Source organism: Rutilus rutilus, assembly GCF_951802725.1.
Source record: "Rutilus rutilus genome assembly, chromosome: 20".
Classification (NCBI taxonomy): domain Eukaryota; kingdom Metazoa; phylum Chordata; class Actinopteri; order Cypriniformes; family Leuciscidae; genus Rutilus; species Rutilus rutilus.
Window position 1 is genome coordinate 24349665 of NC_140225.1, and position 20943 is coordinate 24370607.

At 38.0% G+C, this 20943-nt stretch overlaps 2 protein-coding genes across 3 annotated transcripts; one reads left to right on the top strand and one right to left on the bottom strand.

Moving 5' to 3' along the window:
- Nucleotides 1–319: 319 nt before the first annotated feature.
- On the bottom strand, nt 320–4982 carry cisd1 (CDGSH iron sulfur domain 1). The gene is made up of 3 exons (XM_084391641.1): nt 4777–4982; nt 3909–4114; nt 320–1148 (listed from the first exon to the last, which is right to left on the bottom strand). The coding sequence occupies exons 1-3, from the start codon at nt 4802–4804 to the stop codon at nt 1059–1061; spliced, it is 324 nt and encodes a 107-aa protein (XP_084247767.1). The 5' UTR covers nt 4805–4982; the 3' UTR covers nt 320–1058.
- Nucleotides 4983–5504: 522 nt separating this feature from the next.
- Nucleotides 5505–19653, top strand: polr1b (RNA polymerase I subunit B). Of its 2 annotated transcripts, XM_084391750.1 has the most exons (15): nt 5505–5748; nt 5847–6014; nt 7181–7327; nt 7420–7552; nt 7638–7774; nt 10223–10446; nt 10712–10883; nt 11568–11736; nt 11853–12134; nt 12806–12939; nt 13039–13209; nt 16311–16467; nt 16602–16798; nt 16881–17131; nt 18375–19653. In XM_084391750.1, the coding sequence occupies exons 1-15, from the start codon at nt 5575–5577 to the stop codon at nt 19255–19257; spliced, it is 3399 nt and encodes a 1132-aa protein (XP_084247876.1). In that variant the 5' UTR covers nt 5505–5574; the 3' UTR covers nt 19258–19653. The 2 variants fall into 2 exon arrangements, with proteins under 2 accessions (XP_084247876.1, XP_084247875.1); XM_084391749.1 differs by having other exon boundaries at nt 5511–5748; nt 12806–13209.
- The last annotated feature ends 1290 nt before the right edge of the window (nt 19654–20943 follow it).

Sequence of the window (20943 nt, forward strand, 5' to 3'; positions counted from 1 at the left end):
AATTGTAGAAGTTTATATATTTGACTCCGCTTATGGTTTTAACTATAGTCACACTTAAAACCATATCTTTATTCAAATATCAAATCCGCAATCTAAAGAGGGGATTTAAAATAATGCAATGACTTTCAATTGCTTTAAGTCGTTGATCAGCAAACATTGAAGTTTATTCAAGCGATAAATTGTGAAAATTAGAAATGTTTCATAAAAAAAAAAAAACTCGCAAAATCAGTCTCAGAAAGTCAGTTTGACATGATTTATTAAACATCAAACTTATGCAGTGTACTTTTCTGAGAGAGAGAGAGAGAGAGAGAGAGAGAGAGAGAGAGAGAGAGAGAGAGAGAATAGGCTACAATTTCACAGAAAAAGACTAGCATGATTTTGCTTCATGTAACATTTTCTCTTCTGCTACAGAAATATATCACGTCTTTCCACAAGCAGAGGCAAAATGTAGCCTACCGAATTAGATTTTAAATGACATAAAGCTGTACCTATCAGATTCAGTGACTCATGATTCAAAAATAGAGAGATTAAAGGAGAGTGTCACTTTAAATACATTAAATGTCAGTGATCAGTCACATCATGTGAAGTTTAACAGGCACACACACACAGAGCAAATGAGAAGGTGGCCATTTGGTTTCCATACCCATTTCACATTCATATTTATCATATATGAACAAAGATTCAGTTCAAACTCAGACTAATGTGTTTTTATTCAAGTTTTAATCTGTAGTGCATCTACAGTAATGTGACCAGTGTTCAAGGCAAACACATAAACATGTTTAGGAGATTTTGGCTAAGCCAGAAATCTGTACATCAATCATCCAATAAAGTCTAAGCAGATACATAGAGAAAATAGATATGAAAATACTATGTATTGCTTAACAACGACCCCAGAAAGCAGATCATTGGAACCTGTCAAGCATACACTATATGATTAAACACACAAACACGGGATAATATAGTCACACATTTAATCCCAGCAGCCCCGACCACACATTTAAAGCCAAGACACATAATCTCTATCGCAGAGAATGGACTTTCATGAACAGTGGAATCGCTCAGGCCTCCTTGCGTTTTATGATCAGAGGACCAACGTTGTCTCCCGTTTCCTGATTGTGTTTCGCATGTGCGCCATCACAGTATGGAAACTGTAAGAAAGAGACCAGAGAAAACAATTTCATTACAGATGTGTTACAACAAGTTTGATGTCACTGAATCTCACGGCTCATGTAACCAAAATGTGACCATCACCACTAGGCTTGTTGCATTAGTCTGTTACTGGTGTTACGCGGTGTTCGGCCGTAGGCTACACCGATTACATTACTTGGCCACTGTGGCACCATCCCCACTGTCATTTTGCCTTTCTTATAGAAATAAAAAACATTAAGTTCAGTTGGACAACGGACGCTACAATTATAAACTACAAGTGATATAACCGATAACACGATGGTGGAGGATTTGGTGCGCAACAGTACCTGAGCATCATTGACAAAATCTTGTAAAATGTGCAATCAGAACCACTGTTCCCCATCAAAGTCCCTTTCAGGTAAGTCATATCACTCAGCAGCCATTTTTGAAACGCCAGTTATTTCAGTCATACAAGTGCAGCTCCTGTCTCTTTAAATGGGGAAACATCAAATTCTCCAAAGCTTTCATCTGGCAACAACTGTCTCGTTAATGTTGTTTCTTATGCTCATAAAAAAAAAAAAAGGTTATTGTTCCAATGCGCATGTGCAGTCATAAGTGGGCGTCTCATAACACTGATGCTGCATCCGAAATAGTATATAGTACGCCAAAAAGTAGTATGTCCGAATACATAGTATTGGATAAACAGTAGGCAAATATCCCAGGATGACCTACTACTTCTGGCGAGATTCTGAAGTCACTTTACTGATTCTGGACACTTTACTATCCCATTTGAGAGGATTTGTGAATGGAGGTGAAGCGACTAGGGGTGTGTCACAATATATCGCAATACAAAAATGCAACAATATGTATCGTGGATAGTGACAATATTTATTGTGTATAGTTCACCCAAAATAAAAATTACTGTGTGAGAAGAAAATTCACGTTTACAGAGTTTTAGTGTCAGTACTACATTAAACTACTATATATAATGTTGAATATAATGTATAATAATGCAATAGGGGAATATGTGGGTCCTGAAACTGGCAAATGTATTTTGTTACCAGTAAAAAGTGGACTACACTATTTTAAATATATTTAGTCAGTGACAGAGTGCAAGCATATTCGTCTAAAATAATTCTGTATTTTCGGCTTCAGAATTATGAATATTTTTATTCTGGTGTCACCATTGTCCTGTGCATTGGGTTACCAGCACTAAGTCCAAGCCTATTCATTTACACCCACAACGTAATATTAAATTTAGCATTTTAATCAACAGTACATTTGTATATAGAACATAGTTTTTAACAGGTTTTTTTTTTTTTTTTTTTAATTTCCCCTCCTGCTGCCGTTGATGTTCCTGTTGCCCCTGAACAATTAGCCTCGTGGAATTTCAGAATTTAAAGGTCCCATGAGGTTTTTTAACATTAATATGAGTTCCCCAAGCCTGCCTATGGTCCCACAGTGGCTAGACATTTTGATAGGTGTAAACCAAGCCCTGGGTATTTTTGAGAAAATGAAAGCTCAGACGGGCGAATCTAGAATCTTCCCTTTATGTCGTCATGACATGACAAATGAGCTGCGCGAGCGCAATATTGTTTTTTCCTCGAGAGACATCATGGCTTGTAAACGAGCGAAGCATAGCAGTTGCTCAGTGTTTGGATGTACAAATGAACACAAAAGTATTTTTTTAGTTCCTTCTTCCGAGCCTCTGAAGAACCAGTGGGTTATGTGAATTTCTGATGTGTAATTGTTCAAGTTCAGACAGATAATCTTTCTCTCAAAATCGTTCAATACTGTTTATGCATCAGTAACTCAAGCCAGTGACTAAAATATCAACTTCACATCGTTTCTCTTGGTAAGCTGAAAATAATCTTATTTAAACTGTGATTAAAATATATACAGAAAGCATTGGTGAAAGCATTAGTGAGAGTGCAGAAACTGCGTTGCAATGATAAGATCTTCATTCACGCGATCAACAGGCTGTCATCTGCTCAATGCTCATCACTGCAACCTTTTATGTGATGGGAATAGATCTAAATACTTAAAAAACTTCTCACGATTCGTTAATCTCGATAGCTGTAATAGTAAAAACGTATAATAGCTGTAATAGTAAAAGTATCCGAGAGAGTTCCACATGTAATGCTAGCTATTTCATATGCAAGCATGTCAGCCAATCACAGCAGTGGGCGTTTACACTGAAGTCTCACAGCAGACACACCCTTTTAAACAGAGTGTTCAAATCAGAGGCTAAAATCAGGCTAGGAAAAATGCCTTTTATTTCTAAATTATTAAAATTTGTGATCTTAAAAACATACTAACATTATAAGGGCACCCAAGGAAACATTATAATATAATAAAATAATCCATGTCATGGGACCTTTAAGATTCAGGTGATTGACAAAAACAGAATTCAGGAACGTAGTACTCATAAATAAAGACAATGACAGTTTGCAAGTGACCTGTTGCAGGTGCAGGTTAAAGGCAGTTGGACCCACCCCCGCATGATCGAAATAGGAATGCTAACAGACAGGTTCAAGATAAACACGTCCGTGAATCAATCCCATCCAGATGTATGTTTATACGTATGTACATAATAAACATTTCTCCTGATTTGGCATCTGCAAGAGACATTTAATTTCAGTTTCTTCAGGAGGAACTTGCTTTGGAAAATGGGCAGAACCGCAACACTCACATTTCTAATTCTACTGTTTCCCTATTTTGACAGTCAGTGGTTCAAAGTTTGTCAGTTTGTCTTAAGTTTTACTTAAGTTCTTTCTCACCTTTTTGGATCTCCAGCACCGACAGTACACGGCCTTGTCACCCAGGTCCTCAATGTCAAACGCATGCACCACTTTGGGGTTGTCTTTTTGCAGATCAAGGTTCACTTTAGGTTTCACACATTTGGTTTTGTTGAAAAATGTTTGGTAGATGAGGATTCCCACTGCTGCAGCTCCAAACGTCACGGAAACTGCAGTGATGATCTCAGCTAGAGGAGGACAGAATTAAGAGATCTTACCATACAGACATTCTACAGCGATTATATATGCTTGCATAAGATGAAAGAATAATAATAATAATAACGTTACAAATATGTCCAAATACTTGAAAATAATGTAATTAATACATTAATATTGCTACTTACATTAATCATATAAAATGTAGGCTATAACATTTTTTTCCCACAGATTCTACAAGCCTTTTAGTCCAATAACAATATTAATATTGTTACTTAAACTTACATAAAATTGCTACTAAAGATTGTACGTTGTTCTGTGACTCCAATAACATCACAATGACAAATCTATTGTTTGAAACATTAAACGTTGAATCTGTATTAAATAAGTAGTAACCATATCCATGTTAGTCAAATTGAAACAATATTTCATTTATAGAAACCTGATACGAACAGAGATAGTTTATTAGATTCCCAACTACGTTACACAGCGAGCAAAAGCAAACACATGATACATCCGAGACACTCATGAAATGTGTTTGTGAATCACATCTTGAAAATGTACGTTTATTCCATTAGTTTCTTTACAGCTAAATTCCGACCATAAACAAACACACACAGCATGAGCAAAATAGCACATTTCTACAACACTTCAACAAAACACCTTTATATAACATCTTCAATAAGATCTTTACCTTTATGGGAGGAGATTGACGCGCTCATGTTTAATTATTACTGTTTGTATTATTTATTATTATTGTTTGCTCATAATTTAAAGATCTTCAAGCGTCCTCAAGGCCAAGTGAAGAGTTCAATATGCTTAACCCAGCGCTGTATTTACGCAAAATGCGAGTTACTGCGCATAAGTAGGACTTTTACTTTGACATCCCCTTCAGTTCGAGCATGTGTGCGGTGAAGGGTGAAATAAGAGTGATCATTACACGCCAAAACGTGCCCTCAGTCCAAAAGAAAAGTATCTGTGATTTTAATGTGTAATAATAAGTGTAATACAATATTTATTACTTAGTGATTTAATTAAACGAAATTATTTAAACTAAATTTCTTTCGTTTTCTATGCCAGTATTTTCATATGCTGAACATTTATAGTTTTAAAAGCTCTGAACGTATACATACACTATTTATAATATCATATTTATGGTTAAACCATTTATTATAAAATAATTACACATTACACATCATAAGGAAACAAAACACAGGTATGATGTTTGATGGTGTGTACTGCATTTGAAAGAGAATTAATTCATTTTAAGGAAGAATTGCATCATGTAGGATATCTAATTCACAATAAGTAATATCCTAAATCATGGTCCAAATGCGGGAAAACAAATGAATACAATCGTGAGATTTATTAGGATCCGAGGATTAAAATAGCATATAGGGAGAATACTCTTATTTTGAAGTTGTGTAGCAGGAAGTTATGCGCTCTACTGCCGAAATCACGTTGACAAACACACACGTGTGTGCGCAGCAATATGGATCTCTCCAAGTGGTGTAATCTAAAGTCCGAACCGAGTTTAAAGAATTTGACAGAGGCAGGGTTCGGTGTCCCGAAAGACAAACAGCACGTTCCCGTGCAGGAGCTGGTGAAGGCGCACATTGAGTCATTTGATCAGGCAGTTACTGATGGATTATGTCGGGTTGTGGAGGTGAGGTGCAGACACATGCATGCTTATACTCATGCATGTTCTCTATAGACACTAACATGCAAGTGCTGGCTATACAGGTAAAATATGTTTGTGTTTAGGCCATTCCTCCTTTGGAGTTCTTGTACAAGGGAAACAGAGTCAGCCTGTCTTTTGTGGAGGCCATCATTCACACGCCAGCGGTTCCTAAAGGAGGAATCAGCCGAGATCTGCGGATGTTCCCTGCCGAGTGCAGAGGCAGGCGCTGTACATACAGGGGGAAGCTAGTGGTAAGCCTGAGGATTGAATATATGTGTATGTGTGTAACAATATATCGTGTCACAACCACAATACATCGCAATGCAACCATATATAGTATAGAAAAAAATAGTTTTCAAAGTTTTAGTGTCAGTACTACATTAAACTACTATAGAAGGTTGAATATGATGTATAATAATGCAATGGGGGAATATTTGTGGGTCCTGATAATGCCAAATGTCTTATGTTACCAGTAAAAAGTGGCCTACATTATTTTAAATATATCTAGTCAGTGAAAGAGTGTAAGCAAATTCGTCTAAAATAATTCAGTATTTTCAGCTTCAGAATCATGAATATTTTTATTCTGGTGTCTCTCTTGTCCTGTGCATTGGGTTACAAGTCCAAGCCTATTCATTTACACACACAATGTAATATCAAATTTAGCATTTTAATCAACAGCACATTTTTGGTTATCCTTTTACCATATGTCTTGGAGTATCGCAATAATATCGTATCGTGAGTTCAGTATCGAATCGTGACATGAGGGTATCGTTACACCCCTAATATGTTCTGAAAGTACTTAGTTACATTAGTCAATCAAATAAGATAAGATAATACTACTGCTACTAATAACAGTATAAAATGCATAAGGATTGATGAGCTGCTGAGTTAATGAATGTTAATCACATTATCTGCATTCACCCTCATTTACTGAAATCTAAACAGGGACAGTAATAGGCAAGCGCTAGCCAATGAGATGGACGTTTGCGCATTAGTTCAGCCCACTACAAGAGAAACCGCCAGTGGATTCTGCTTGTTCTTAAAGGCTGAATAATTCCGAACGAAATTGAAAAAAAAAAAATGTTTATAGGAAAATACAGCAGAGAATATAATTAACATGTAGTGCTTCACTTCTATGTGGTAATCACTAGATCCATGTCACGAACTCACGATGGGGTTTGGCATCACGACGGCTTTGCTTCCAGGTGGACCGTTAAATCCTGTAGAATTCAACCAATCAGATGAAGACTTTGAAACTCCTGAAGCGTTTCCCATTTTGTGTGCCTTACACATCAGACGTTCAGCTAACAGTTATTTCTAAGGCTGAGACTAGTTAGGTCACTGCTTGATATCCAGTCTGGGTCCTGGAGCCAAGCCAGCTGACGACCACTGATGTCAGTGTTTTGTGTTTTCACAGGCTGACGTGAGCTGGTCTATTGATGGCGTTCCCAAAGGAATCATCAAACAGTCTATGGGACAGGTGCCGATCATGGTCAAATCGAAACTCTGCAACCTTCATGGTCTCTCACCCAAAGAACTCATCGAGCATCACGAAGAAGCTGAGGTATAGATCACACGTCACAGAACTGCATGTAACGCCACCATCATACTGTTGTCTTTCGGATAAAATAACACTTAGTCTTGTTTTACCGGTAGGAAATGGGTGGTTATTTTGTGGTGAATGGCATTGAGAAGGTGATTCGTCTTCTGATCATGCCGAGGAGGAACTATCCCATCGCTATATCAAGACCAAAGTTTAAGAGCAGAGGACAGGGCTACACTCAGTACGGTGAGTGCTGCATCTTGTCCAGAATGAATAATTGAAATAGGATTTTTTAAATACACAGATTGACTTCGGTATTAACTGTGTGCAGGTATTTCAATGCACTGTGTAAAGGACGAACACACAGCCATTAATATGAATCTACACTACCTGGAAAATGGAACAGTGATGGTGAATTTCATTTACCAGAAAGAGCTGTTCTTTCTTCCCTTGGGCTTTGCGCTGAAGGTAAAATTATTATTATTATTTTTTAATAAACTGTTCAAATCATCCTAAAGGTGTTTCTTTTGTGATAATGACTAGTTGACATTGCCCTACTTATTACCATGTTTATTTTAGTATTATATGACCCGATTTCACAGACAGGGCTTGGAATTAAGACTTAGGGCATTTAAGTAGCTTTTATAAATGTGCTTTTTAAACAACAACAAAAAACATGACTGGTGTGTCTCTTGAGACAAAAAAAATGGCCCTGATATTTTAAGATGCGTCAATGAGAGCTTCAATTTTGGCGCAGGATTGTGGGTATTGAGCATAATTTTACTAATTCCCGCAGGTTTCGTACTTATAAGGTGAAAAATTCTCACAAAAATTAATCAATTAGCTTGTTGGTTGAATACGCAAATTAACCCACACAGATTTTTAGATTAATTTAGTAATTTTTCGCGTTCTGTTCTTGTTTACTTGTCTTTTTTGTAAATTATATTCAAGGTTGAAATCAAGCTTCCTTGTGCTGTGTATAAACCCATACACATCAAAATTATCCCATTGTAAAAACACAAATACATAGTGAGCATAGATAAATGTAACTACCCCCTCAAATGACCTTTCCAAAATGAAAATCAGGCCCTGCATCAATGCAAGATGCTTTCAGTTAAATAGACTCAAACATGCATTTTAGTCTGGGACTAGGCTTAAAGAGATAGTTCACCCAAAAATGAAAATTGTTGTCATCATTTACTCAGCCTCACGTTGTTCCAAACCTGTAGGTTTCTTCTGTTGAACAAAAAATCATATATTTTAAAGAATGTTGGTAGCCATTAGGGCTGTCACTTTTGTGAAAAAATCCTGTTTGATTTTTGAGACATAAGTGTTCATTGAATCGATTGTAAAATTGATTTTCCATGTCTAAAGACGTTTCCATTTTAAACGCCAAATATAGGCAAATCCACGGACAACTAACAGGCATTAGGACGAACGTAAAGAGTTCACTTGAGACGCGCACAAGTCAGCAATATTTCTGATGATTTATTGGCGTGAAGTTTCGTGCACAATGACAAACAGGAGTGCAACATTCTCTTAAAACAATAAGCAGAGTGGACTGCCATAACATCAATGAAAAACATTACTGCAGGCTTCAACATAGCTGTGTTTACGATTAGATATGTCAAACAAATTTCGCCTACGTAGGCGATTATAGACCGTAGCCCGAATCTGTATCTGTATGCATAAGACTGTCTGAATACCGGCAGAATTCACATTTTTGTAGTAAAAAAAGACACATTATGCAGAAGTATAATTTGCTGTTATGTGTTTGTCAGAGCCTGCAGTTGCTGTGTGACGCGCGCTCGCTGCAGGTGTATCGTGACGAGCGTCCTGGACGCGCTCCCAGAGAAAGCCGTTAAAATCGATTCCCTATTTTCATTTTCGAAACTTGTGTTGGTTGGTCCGATCGATTGTGCAATCGATTTTCGAACATAAAGTGACAGCCCTAGTAGCCATTGACTTCCATATCCAGATTTTTTTTTCCTACTATGGAAGTCAATGGCTACCATAAATGATGACCATTTTCATTTTTGGGTGAACTATCCCTTTAAGCCTTCTCTGTGAAAATGAGCATTTATATTCTATTTTAGTATTTATAATTTTTTTGTATTAACTTCTTTATTTTTATTTTTATATTTTAAGTTTTTATTTAAATTTTAGTTTGAAGTCCCGCTTTGGTGAAAATCAAGTTTATCTTTATCTTGTTTATATGTGGTGTTTTTAATATGGTTTACAACAAACCATGTACAAATGCAGCCTTGGTGAGCAGAAGATGCTTCTTTTAAAAACATTAAAAAATCTTACTGACCCCAAACTTTTGAACGGTAGTGTATATATATTTAGATTTATTAATTTAGTACTTGACCTTAAAATTATTTCAGTTAGTTGCAACATTTTTAATTCATGTTTATTTATTTTTTTATCAAAAATTATATTTCAGCTTAATTTCAATAACCAAAAATTATTTGTAATAGTTTAACAACAACACCGCTTATTACATAACAACAAATAAATAAATATTAGTTTGCAGGATATATTGATTGAGTTTAAGTTATTTTACTATGTGAGAGGTTGTCGGTGGCCTGGGACAATGGATGGTTACACTTTGCACAATTTCTTCAGACACTGCAGAAGTCATGACGTCACACTATGCAGCATATTTAAATGATAATAATTCCAAAAATGCAAAATAACAAAAAATTATCTATTCCACAGATCTACAAAGTTGGAACAAAAAGTATAGTGGTTCTGCTGCTTTACAAGGTTTAGAAGTCATTATACAAACATATTTGACCGACTCGACTGACCAATCAGAATCAGATTTTCCAGAGAGAGGTGTAATATTTAGGGACTGGTGCATAATCACTTTTGAATTTAATGTTTCAAATGCCTTTCCTTTCACCCCAAAAGGCTCTAGTGGATTTCTCAGATTACCAGATCTACCAGGAGCTGATTAAAGGTCGAGAGGAGAACTCTTTCTTTAAGAGCTGTATCTCAGAAATTCTGCGAATGGTCATGGACCAGGGCTGCACAACTAAAGCCAAGGTGCTCAGTTACCTGGGCGAGCGTTTCCGGGTCAAACTCGACCTCCCAGAGTGGTTCACTCACGAGCAGTGTGCTCAGTTCCTGTTAGAGTAAGTCCTAGGTGTTACAGAACCTACACTGTTTTTTTGTTGTTTTTTGCCGTTTTGTTGATGTATATGGGTTGGGTGATTGTTAAATAATATTTTTGACTTTAATAATATCAGTTAATTTAGATTTAACCAATTTTCTTCAGTGTTTTTTATGTGAGATCTGTTGGAAGTAGAGCTGAATGATATGGCAAAAAAAATAAAAATAATTGCATTTCAATATTTATACACATCAATAAATTCCATTGTGTTATTCTTCTGTTTGCAGTGAATGTCTGTGTATTCACCTAAAGTCAAATGTGGAGAAGTTCTACGTGTTGTGCATGATGACACGGAAGCTCTTCAGCTTTGCCAAACAGGAGTGTATGGAGGAGAACCCTGACAGTCTGATGTTCCAGGAAGTTCTCACACCAGGCCAGCTCTACCTCATGTTCTTGAAAGTAAGATCACCTTTATCATCTATTAACATGTCTTTCTTGCACACTCATGTCAATGCTCCTTTCATACACACTACCATTCAAATGCTTGGGGTTGGTGAGATTTTTAAAATGCTTTTGCTTAAGGCTGCATTTATTTGATCAAGAAATATTGTTACAATTTAAAATAACTATTTTGAAAATGTCATTTATTCATGTAATGGCAAAGCTGAATTTTCAGCACCATTACGCCAGTCTTCAGTGTCACATGATCCTTCTGAAATCAGTCTAATACACTGATTTGTTTATCATCAATGTTAAAAACAGTTGTGATGCGTAATATTTTTGCGTAACTGATGCATTCCAGGATTCTTTGTTGAATAGAAAGTTTGAAAGAACAGCATAGAAACCTTTTGTAACATTATTAATGTCCTTATAAATGTGACATTCTAACGCTGACTCTGCATGTTCAGTCGGCGAAAACAAACTCCGACAGATGCCAGCAAACTGATCCGACAAAACCAGACAGAGTGTCTATTGCCGTCTGTCATGTGGTGTGAAATTGGCCTTTACTGAATAAAAGCCTTCACCCCCTCCCAAAAAAAACTACCAACCCCAAACTTTTAAACAGCATAGCTGCAAGTGCAAAATGCAGCACATTACAAAAAAATAAAAAAAATTCCCAAAGCTGTTCTGAATGTTCCTTAGGAGAAAATGGCAGGCTGGCTGGTGTCGTTTAAAAGGGTCTTGGAAAAGAAGAGTGAAAGACTGGGAGAGCTGACCACAACTGGTTTAACCAAAATCTTCAACATGGCTACAGATCTCACCAGTGCCTTTGAGTATATGTTAGCCACAGGAAACCTCCAGTCCAAGACAGGTATGGAACTGGTATTGTAACTTGCCACATTAATACAGAATGAAGTCACAGAACTGATGTGCGGTCACAGGCTTTCCATGTGCATCAATAGATAACATTTGTCTTTTTAACCCCAGGTCTGGGCATGCTGCAGAACACCGGACTGTGTGTCGTGGCGGATAAGCTGAACTACATCCGTTACTTGTCTCATTTTCGCTGCGTGCACAGAGGAGCCGCCTTCGCTAAGATGAGGACCACAAGTGTGCGGAAGCTGCTGCCAGAGTCTTGGGGTTTCCTGTGTCCGGTACACACTCCTGACGGAGAACCATGTGGCCTCATGAACCACCTTACAGCCCAATGTGAGATTGTGGCACAGGTGCATCCCACAACCACCCTGCCTGCCCTGCTCTGCTCTCTGGGTAAATAACATCTTGTCATTGTTAAACAAGATCATCAGTTGGCTCTAGCAAAATGCCTATAATTAGGGCTGAAGGGCTGCATGGTTAGTTGAAATAAAATTATCAATTTGCAAAGACTGATTTAATTAAATAAATAAATGCGCTGCATGGAACACAACATGTACCAACCATCTTCACAAAGAACTTCTAAACTTTGTCAACAAAAGAGAAGCTTTAGGGTCTCCCTGCACTTAAAAAAAAAAAAAAAGCTCTATGGTTTAAAGTCTGAACATAAATAAATTAAGATTAGTTATTGTAACTAATTTTAGTTACTATACAGGACTACAAAATAAAATGATTCTTATTTTATGATTATTTCTTATTTTGCTTATTTTTATTTAGTAAGATAGATAAGAATCATTGTAAAAAAAATATATATGTATGTATGTATATGTATGTTATATATATGTATGTGTGTGTATGTACATTTCTGAAATACATAACTTAGACAGTTACCTCTGATAACAGATCATTCTAAATTGTAATGTGGACTAATGCATTTTCTGTAAAGCTGCTTTGAAACGATGTGTATTGTGAAAAGCGCTATACAAATAAATGTGAATTGAATTGAATATCCAATTCAATAGGATATTAATTGTCTATTCACTTAAAACTATTTTATCTATCACCAGGTGTGACTGCTGTAGACGGTAGCCCCAGTCAGCCTTATTCAGACTGTTATCCTGTCATACTGGACGGGGCCATGATTGGCTGGGTGGAAAAAGAAGTGGCGCCCTCAGTCGTCGAATCTCTCCGCAGATTTAAGGTGGGAAATGATTTAGTTTCTTTATGTAGTTTTCTTATCCTTGATCAAGTTATGTTGAGGGTTTTATCATATAAATTTGAACATTTGTGTCATCTGCAGGTGCTGAGAGAGAAAAAAGTGCCACCCTGGACTGAGATTATTCTGGTTCCTCAGACGGGTAAAGCCAGTTTGTACCCAGGCCTCCATCTGTTCACCACACCCTGTCGCATGGTTCGGCCTGTCCGAAACCTTGGCCTGGGCAAACAGGAGCTTATTGGCACCTTTGAACAGGTGAGAAAGTTGTTGTAGAAAAGTTGTTGAAACTCAAGTACCACTGATAATCAGTGGAAACCTATTTGGTTGGCTTGACAACCTTGCAGAAATCCTGCAGTGAGGAAAATAAGTATTTGAACACCCTGCTATTTTGCAAGTTCTCCCACTTGGAAATCATGGAGGGGTCTGAAATTGTCATCGTAGGTGCAAGTCCACTGTGAGAGACATAATCTAAAAAAAAAAATCCAGAAATCACAATATATGATTTTTTAACTATTTATTTGTATGATACAGCTGCAAATAAGTATTTGAACACCTGTCTATCAGCTAGAATTCTGACCCTCAAAGACCTGCTAGTCTGCCTTTAAAATGTCCACCTCCACTCCATTTATTATCCTAAATTAGATGCACCTGTTTGAGGTCGTTAGCTGCATAAAGACACCTGTCCACCCCATACATCAGTAAGAATCCAACTACTAACATGGCCAAAAGAGCTGTCCAAAGACACTAGAGACAAAATTGTACACCTCCACAAGGCTGGAAAGGGCTACGGGGAAATTGCCAAGCAGCTTGGTGAAAAAAGGTCCACTGTTGGAGCAATCATTAGAAAATGGAAGAAGCTAAACATGACTGTCAATCTCCCTTGGACTGGGGCTCCATGCAAGATCTCACCTCGTGGGGTCTCAATGATCCTAAGAAAGGTGAGAAATCAGCCCAGAACTACACGGGAGGAGCTGGTCAATGACCTGAAAAGAGCTGGGACCACCATTTCCAAGGTTACTGTTGGTAATACACTAAGACATCATGGTTTGAAATCATGCATGGCACGGAAGGTTCCCCTGCTTAAACCAGCTCATGTCAAGGCCCGTCTTAAGTTTGCCAATGACCATTTGGATGATCCAGAGGAGTCATGGGAGAAAGTCATGTGGTCAGATGAGACCAAAATAGAACTTTTTGGTCATAATTCCACTAAACGTGTTTGGAGGAAGAAGAATGATGAGTACCATCCCAAGAACACCATCCCTACTGTGAAGCATGGGGGTGGTAGCATCATGCTTTGGGGGTGTTTTTCTGCACATGGGACAGGGCGACTGCACTGTATTAAGGAGAGGATGACCGGGGCCATGTATTGCGAGATTTTGGGGAACAACCTCCTTCCCTCAGTTAGAGCATTGAAGATGGGTCGAGGCTGGGTCTTCCAACATGACAATGACCCGAAGCACACAGCCAGGATAACCAAAGGAGTGGCTCTGTAAGAAGCATATCAAGGTTCTGGCGTGGCCTAGCCAGTCTCCAGACCTAAACCCAATAGAGAATCTTTGGAGGGAGCTCAAACTCCGTGTTTCTCAGCGACAGCCCAGAAACCTGACTGATCTAGAGAAGATCTGTGTGGAGGAGTGGGCCAAAATCCCTCCTGCAGTGTGTGCAAACCTGGTGAAAAACTACAGGAAACGTTTGACCTCTGTAATTGCAAACAAAGGCTACTGTACCAAATGTTAAAGGAGAACTTCGGTCAATTTTAACATTGAGCTCATTTTTTTGTACATTTGGAGTGCTGTCAGTACAGAGAACAACGACAAAAATCGGTGTTGCCTACACCGAGTTATCCTCTTTTTAAAATTTGCACCCTGTTGACTTCAATGGGGCAAGTTTTAAACCTGCTTTTAGGCTCTTAACATCCTTGATGTGTCATTACAAGTGCACAGGTCATGTGAGTGATTCCTTCGGAGTGAACGCGGGTGAATTTGACTGCAGTAGATGTGAAAGATATTAATAAAAATGATGTTTATTCAGCCAGCGCACATACCTGTATTTACATCCTGTTTTCGGTCGAAGTCCACAGTAGTCGATTGTCGAGTTCACGCGCGTGATCATAGGTACTAAACCTATGCGCGTGAACTCGACAATCGATTACTGTGGACTTCGACCGAAAACAGGATGTAAATACAGGTATGTGCGCTAATTAATATCTTTCACATCTACTGCAGTCAGATTCACCCGCATTCACTCCGAAGGAATCACTCACATGACCTGTGCACTTGTAATGACACATCAAGGATGTTAAGAGCCTAAAAGCAGGTTTAAAACTTGCCCCATTGAAGTCAACAGGGTGCAAATTTTAAAAAGAGGATAACTCGGTGTAGGCAACACCGATTTTTGTCGTTGTTCTCTGTACTGACAGCACTCCAAATGTACAAAAAAATTAGCTCAATTTTAAAATTGACCGGAGGTCTCCTTTAACATTGATTTTCTCAGGTGTTCAAATACTTATTTGCAGCTGTATCATACAAATAAATAGTTAAAAAATCATACATTGTGATTTCTGGATTTTTTTTTTTGATTATGTCTCTCACAGTGGACATGCACCTACGATGACAATTTCAGACCCCTCCATGATTTCTAAGTAGGAGAACTTGCAAAATAGCAGGGTGTTCAAATACTTATTTTCCTCACTGTATATACTTCCTTTGAACATTTCTGATTGATTTTTTTTTTTTTTTTTTTTTACTTTGCACATACCTTCAGCCTGTTCTGATTTAGCATGTCCCCAATTAAATTAAAAATTGTGCTTAAATGTTTAAATTGACAAGGCTTAAAAACGTGCAAATGTTAAACTTTCATGATAATGCAGCACTTGCCCAATCAGGACAGTGACAGTTCTGTCAACTCTTGGCCATCGGGCAGTCCTTATTATCGAGACCTGCATTTAGATCTAGCGTGTCAGTTGTTCAAATGTAAGCCTCTTTCTTTTTCTCACAGTGAGTGTGAGAGAAAGCCAGAGGGCGCTCTCAACCAAGCAAAGTAAAGCTCAGCAGGCAATGAAATTATATCTGCGCTAAACTTATTTTTTGCCTCTAACTCAAACACAGATGACTGAAATCATGCAATTGACTAGCCATTGACTAATTAAAGACATTTAGCATGAAATTTGGTCGCCTATGCATGTAAAGGGTCGTTTGTAATGTTGTGATTTACCTCGTAGCTGGTTGGTTTGTTTTTTCGCTGGTAACTCACACAAAGACTCTTTTAAAATCCCCATGGGAAAAATACTTCTGGAACCAAAGCCACTGAGAAAAAAAAGTGGTCTGGCAGTGTTCATCACTCATTACTGTTTTCAGGCGTACCTGAATGTGGGCATCTTTGAGGAAGAGTTAGAGGAGGGAGTGACCACACATCAAGAGCTGTTTCCTCACAGCATGTTGAGTGTGGTTGCAGAATTCATCCCGTACTCTGATCACAACCAGAGCCCCAGAAACATGTACCAGTGCCAGATGAGTAAGACTTCCTCACTTCCTTTATGTGTTTTTGATGGATTATATCTAAATAACTACTTTCTGTCATAACGTCTACAAATATCATAAAACAAATGAACTATGAGCCGCAACTTACTTGACATCATCCTGTCTTAGGTAAACAGACCATGGGCTTCCCACTGCATGCGTACCAGGAACGATCTGACAATAAACTGTACCGTCTGCAGACCCCCCAGAGTCCTCTGGTCAGACCCGCGATGTACGACCACTACAACATGGACAATTACCCTATTGGCACAAACGCAATAGTGGCTGTCATTTCTTACTCTGGCTACGATATGGAAGATGCTATGGTAAACATAGTTTCCCATTAGTACATTCCGAAACGTTCTTTTGCATTTGTTAATATTGTTCATCCTTTTTAACTTTCTCCAGATCGTCAATAAGTCCTCATGGGAGCGTGGCTTCGCTCATGGTTTTGTTTATAAGACCGATGTCATAGATCTGAACAAAAAGGTCAAAGGTGAAGACAGCATTGTGTTTGGGGTAAAGCCAGGTGACACCGAAGTACTGGGCAAACTGGATGCAGATGGATTGCCGTTTATTGGCTCCGTGCTGAAGTATGGAGACCCTTACTACAGCTACATCAATCTCAATACCGGCCAGAGTCGTGTGGTCTTTTTCAAGTAAGACATCACTTTTGTTACTTGCTTTAGTCTAAAAATTGCCTTTTAATGGAGTCATCATAGTCATTAATTTTACTCTATTTCAGTGTCATTTTAATATTGTTTTGATACTATTATAGTATTTATTAATATTTTGAATATAGAATTTATACTTATATTTACAGTAAGTAATAATATATTTATACTTTTAATTTTTAATTTTTGGTTTTAGTCATTTTATTATGTGCTTTTGTAATTTTTATATATACTACATATATCAGTGGGGATTTCTTTAAGACTGCAAGAGAAGCTCGGCTTCCCCTATAATGTCAAAAAATGTATGGTCAAATATGTACTATTGTGTTACCATTTTATTGACTAAAAATGTTCATCTCAAAGACGAGTTCGTTACGAATCAGTTACATATAGCAGGTCGGCTGACTCGATTTCCTTCTCATACATTCCCGTAGCGTCACAGTACATTTCCCTATTGAAGCCCAGCGTCCATTGACTTCAATGGGGCTGCTTTGAACAGTTTTTTTTGTTCAAAAAAACCCCACTTTGAAAGACAAAGCCCCACTTTGGCCCACTTTGAAAGACCAGCAGCCGCCACTGATATTTATTTATTTATTTATATAAATTTATATTTATTTCTATATATATATATATATATATATATATATATATATATATATATATATATATATATATATATATATATAAAATTATTATTATTTTTTTTTTTTGCTATAATTTATATTTCAGTTATAGTAATTTAGTACTTCAAATTAAAATGATTTTATATCAGTTAGTTAAAGCAATCAAGTTTTTATTTATTTTTATTTCAGCAAAAAAAACAAAAACAAGGTTTAACAATAACACTTCTGTGACAGAAATACTATTAGTCGACAAAGTGCAAAACAATTTCAATTGTTTAAACATTTTTATATTTGCAATTGTTTATGCTTAAAGGGATACTTCACCGATTAGCATTAAGCTTTGGATCAGTAGAAACCCGGTAGTATTTTCGAATGACCGTGCTTCCCTCCCTCATGTCCGAGACGAGACAAGAGATTGGAAACCTCTGATGACGTAAAAATCGTCATTTTGCATCATTGGAGGCTTTTTTGCCCAGAGGCTAACCCACTGACTTCAGGACAAATGAACCTGAAGTACTCAAATATTAACCTCATTTCTGGGTTTTGGCCTATACGTCATCCCTGCAGCATTGATTATTGATTTCTGAACACCTGTTTCTCCTCAGGTACCAGGAGAGCAGCATAGTGGACAATATCAAGGTGTGCAGCAATGACACTGGCACTGGCCGTTTTAAGTACATTTGCATCACAAACCGCATTCCCAGGAACCCCACCATTGGTGACAAGTTCGCCAGCAGACACGGTCAGAAAGGAATCCTGAGCCGCCTGTGGCCCGCGGAGGACATGCCCTTCACAGAGAGCGGCATGAGCCCGGACATCCTGTTCAACCCCCATGGCTTCCCCTCCAGAATGACCATCGGGATGCTTATCGAGAGCATGGCTGGGAAATCTGCGTCCCTCCACGGCCTGTCTCACGACGCCACACCCTTCAAGTTCTCAGAGGAAAGCTCTGCGTTGGAGCACTTCGGCGAGATGCTGAAAGCCGCGGGATACAACTTCTACGGAACAGAGCGGCTCTACTCCGGCATCAGCGGCTTGGAGCTCGAGGCAGACATCTTCATCGGGGTGGTTTACTACCAGCGCTTGCGTCACATGGTCTCTGACAAGTTCCAGGTGAGAACTACGGGAGCGAGAGATAAAGTGACCAATCAGCCACTGGGAGGGAGGAACGTGCAGGGAGGAATCCGGTTCGGAGAGATGGAACGGGATGCTTTGCTGGCTCACGGGACGTCGTTTCTGCTTCACGACCGGCTGTTTAACTGCTCAGATCGCTCCGTGGCGCAAGTTTGCATAGATTGCGGCAGCCTGCTGTCGCCGCTTCTGGAAAAACCACCTCCTCATTGGTCAACTACACGGCATCGGAAAACATTCTGCTTGTTGTGCAATAAGAGCGACTCTATTGAGACTGTATCTGTTCCTTATGTGTTCAGATATTTCTTAGCAGAGCTTGCAGCAATGAACATTAAAGTCAAATTAGAAGTCAAGTAAAATTGTTGGACTGTATTCAGTTTCTTTGCATACGTGGAAAATAAAGTGCCTGACAGTATAATGTGAAGAAAAAGGGTAACATGCTTTATTCGCTTGAGTGTTTGTCTCATTTGTATAATGAAATACGTCTATCAGTGGTCATCAACAACGTTTCTGTATCAATAATAGCAATTAGCACCAATGTGGACTGTTTTCATATCAATACCAATTAGCACTTATGTGGACTATATTCATTTTTCAAGGTCATGCATATGAATTGGAGTTCATTTGGTTCTACTCAATTTGTTGTACTTTTGAGGAAGCACCAACCCACCCACCCCCATTGATTGTTCGTAATTACTAATAATTCTATTTAGTAACATTTTAATTATTTCATTAAAGTACCATTTATTACAATGAATGTCTCTGAATAATTACACTGATTTAAGTCTTGCAAGCTTTAATTACCTTATGGGTTTGACACTGATTCTCTCTTTTTGACCAATTCGTAAAAATCACAACAGAGTAATTTGTTAGTAAAGCAGACTAAACTACATGGTTGCTCTGTAGCAGCTGAGGTACGCAGTTGTGATAGAAATTCTTCATCATGAAGTAAGGATGTGTTATATCTCCAATGTTTATGCCCAGAGGGAACAGAAAATGGGAGAAAAGATAGTTACTTGGGAGTGGTCTGAAAGAAGAAGAGGTAATATATCAGCATTATCAATAAATGGGATACAAGGGATACAGCAGGTGATATGTGCAGATAATGAATGCGTGAATAGGATTTGTGGCGAGCTGAAAAGAATGTGGTCTTTGGCACTGTCATTCCTCAATCGCCATATATCACACACGTTGACCTGTTTTATAAAATCATTAAACAACTTCGAAGAGGCTAAATCAGTGAGATATTTGAGACCTATCAACTATGTGTGATGCACAGCATTGAAGTCAACGCCTATCACAAGATATTGTCATTAAATACTTAGTATCATACGAACAAGCAGTTGATAGAACGCACTGTTGTATTCATTAGGATAGTCATATACACCTAGGATGTCTTGAGGGGATAATTTTAATTTTAGGGTAAACTATCCCTTTAAGGTCAGGAATCCGATACTCGTAAAATTAGAATTAAGATTCCTCTTATTGATTCATTTGTGTGCATTTTAATATGACTTTAAACCATTCAAGTGCAAGAAGATCCACACACTGTTTTCTGTGCTGCACATACATCTAAAGCGTGTGCGCACAAAAAAAAGTTATTTTAATGTGATTTTAAACCATTCAAGTGCAAGAAGACTAGCACTCTGTTTTCTGTGCTGCGCGCACACAGAAAGCCGCCTCTCATACTGAATAGTGCGCAATACTGAACTGAGTTCTCTTCTGCGTCTTTTTGGCACTTAAACGGACAAATACACACAAAAATGTCCAAATATTCTCGTAAACACATGCGGTTACGTCTTAAGATAACTAAACGGTTCACAAAGAAAACGCATAACAGTATATTAATTGAGTCCGTGCAGGACTTAAAGTGATAGCAGCCTACAATTATTTCTGCCATCTCTATAATAAAGTTAATCAAACAACAAAAGATAAAGAGAAAATGTATATTTTATTTATAAAGTGCAGTGTAATTTTACATTTGATTACAGTTTCTGTACCTGAATACCTGAAAATCTTAAAACACTTTATTTCAATCTGTTC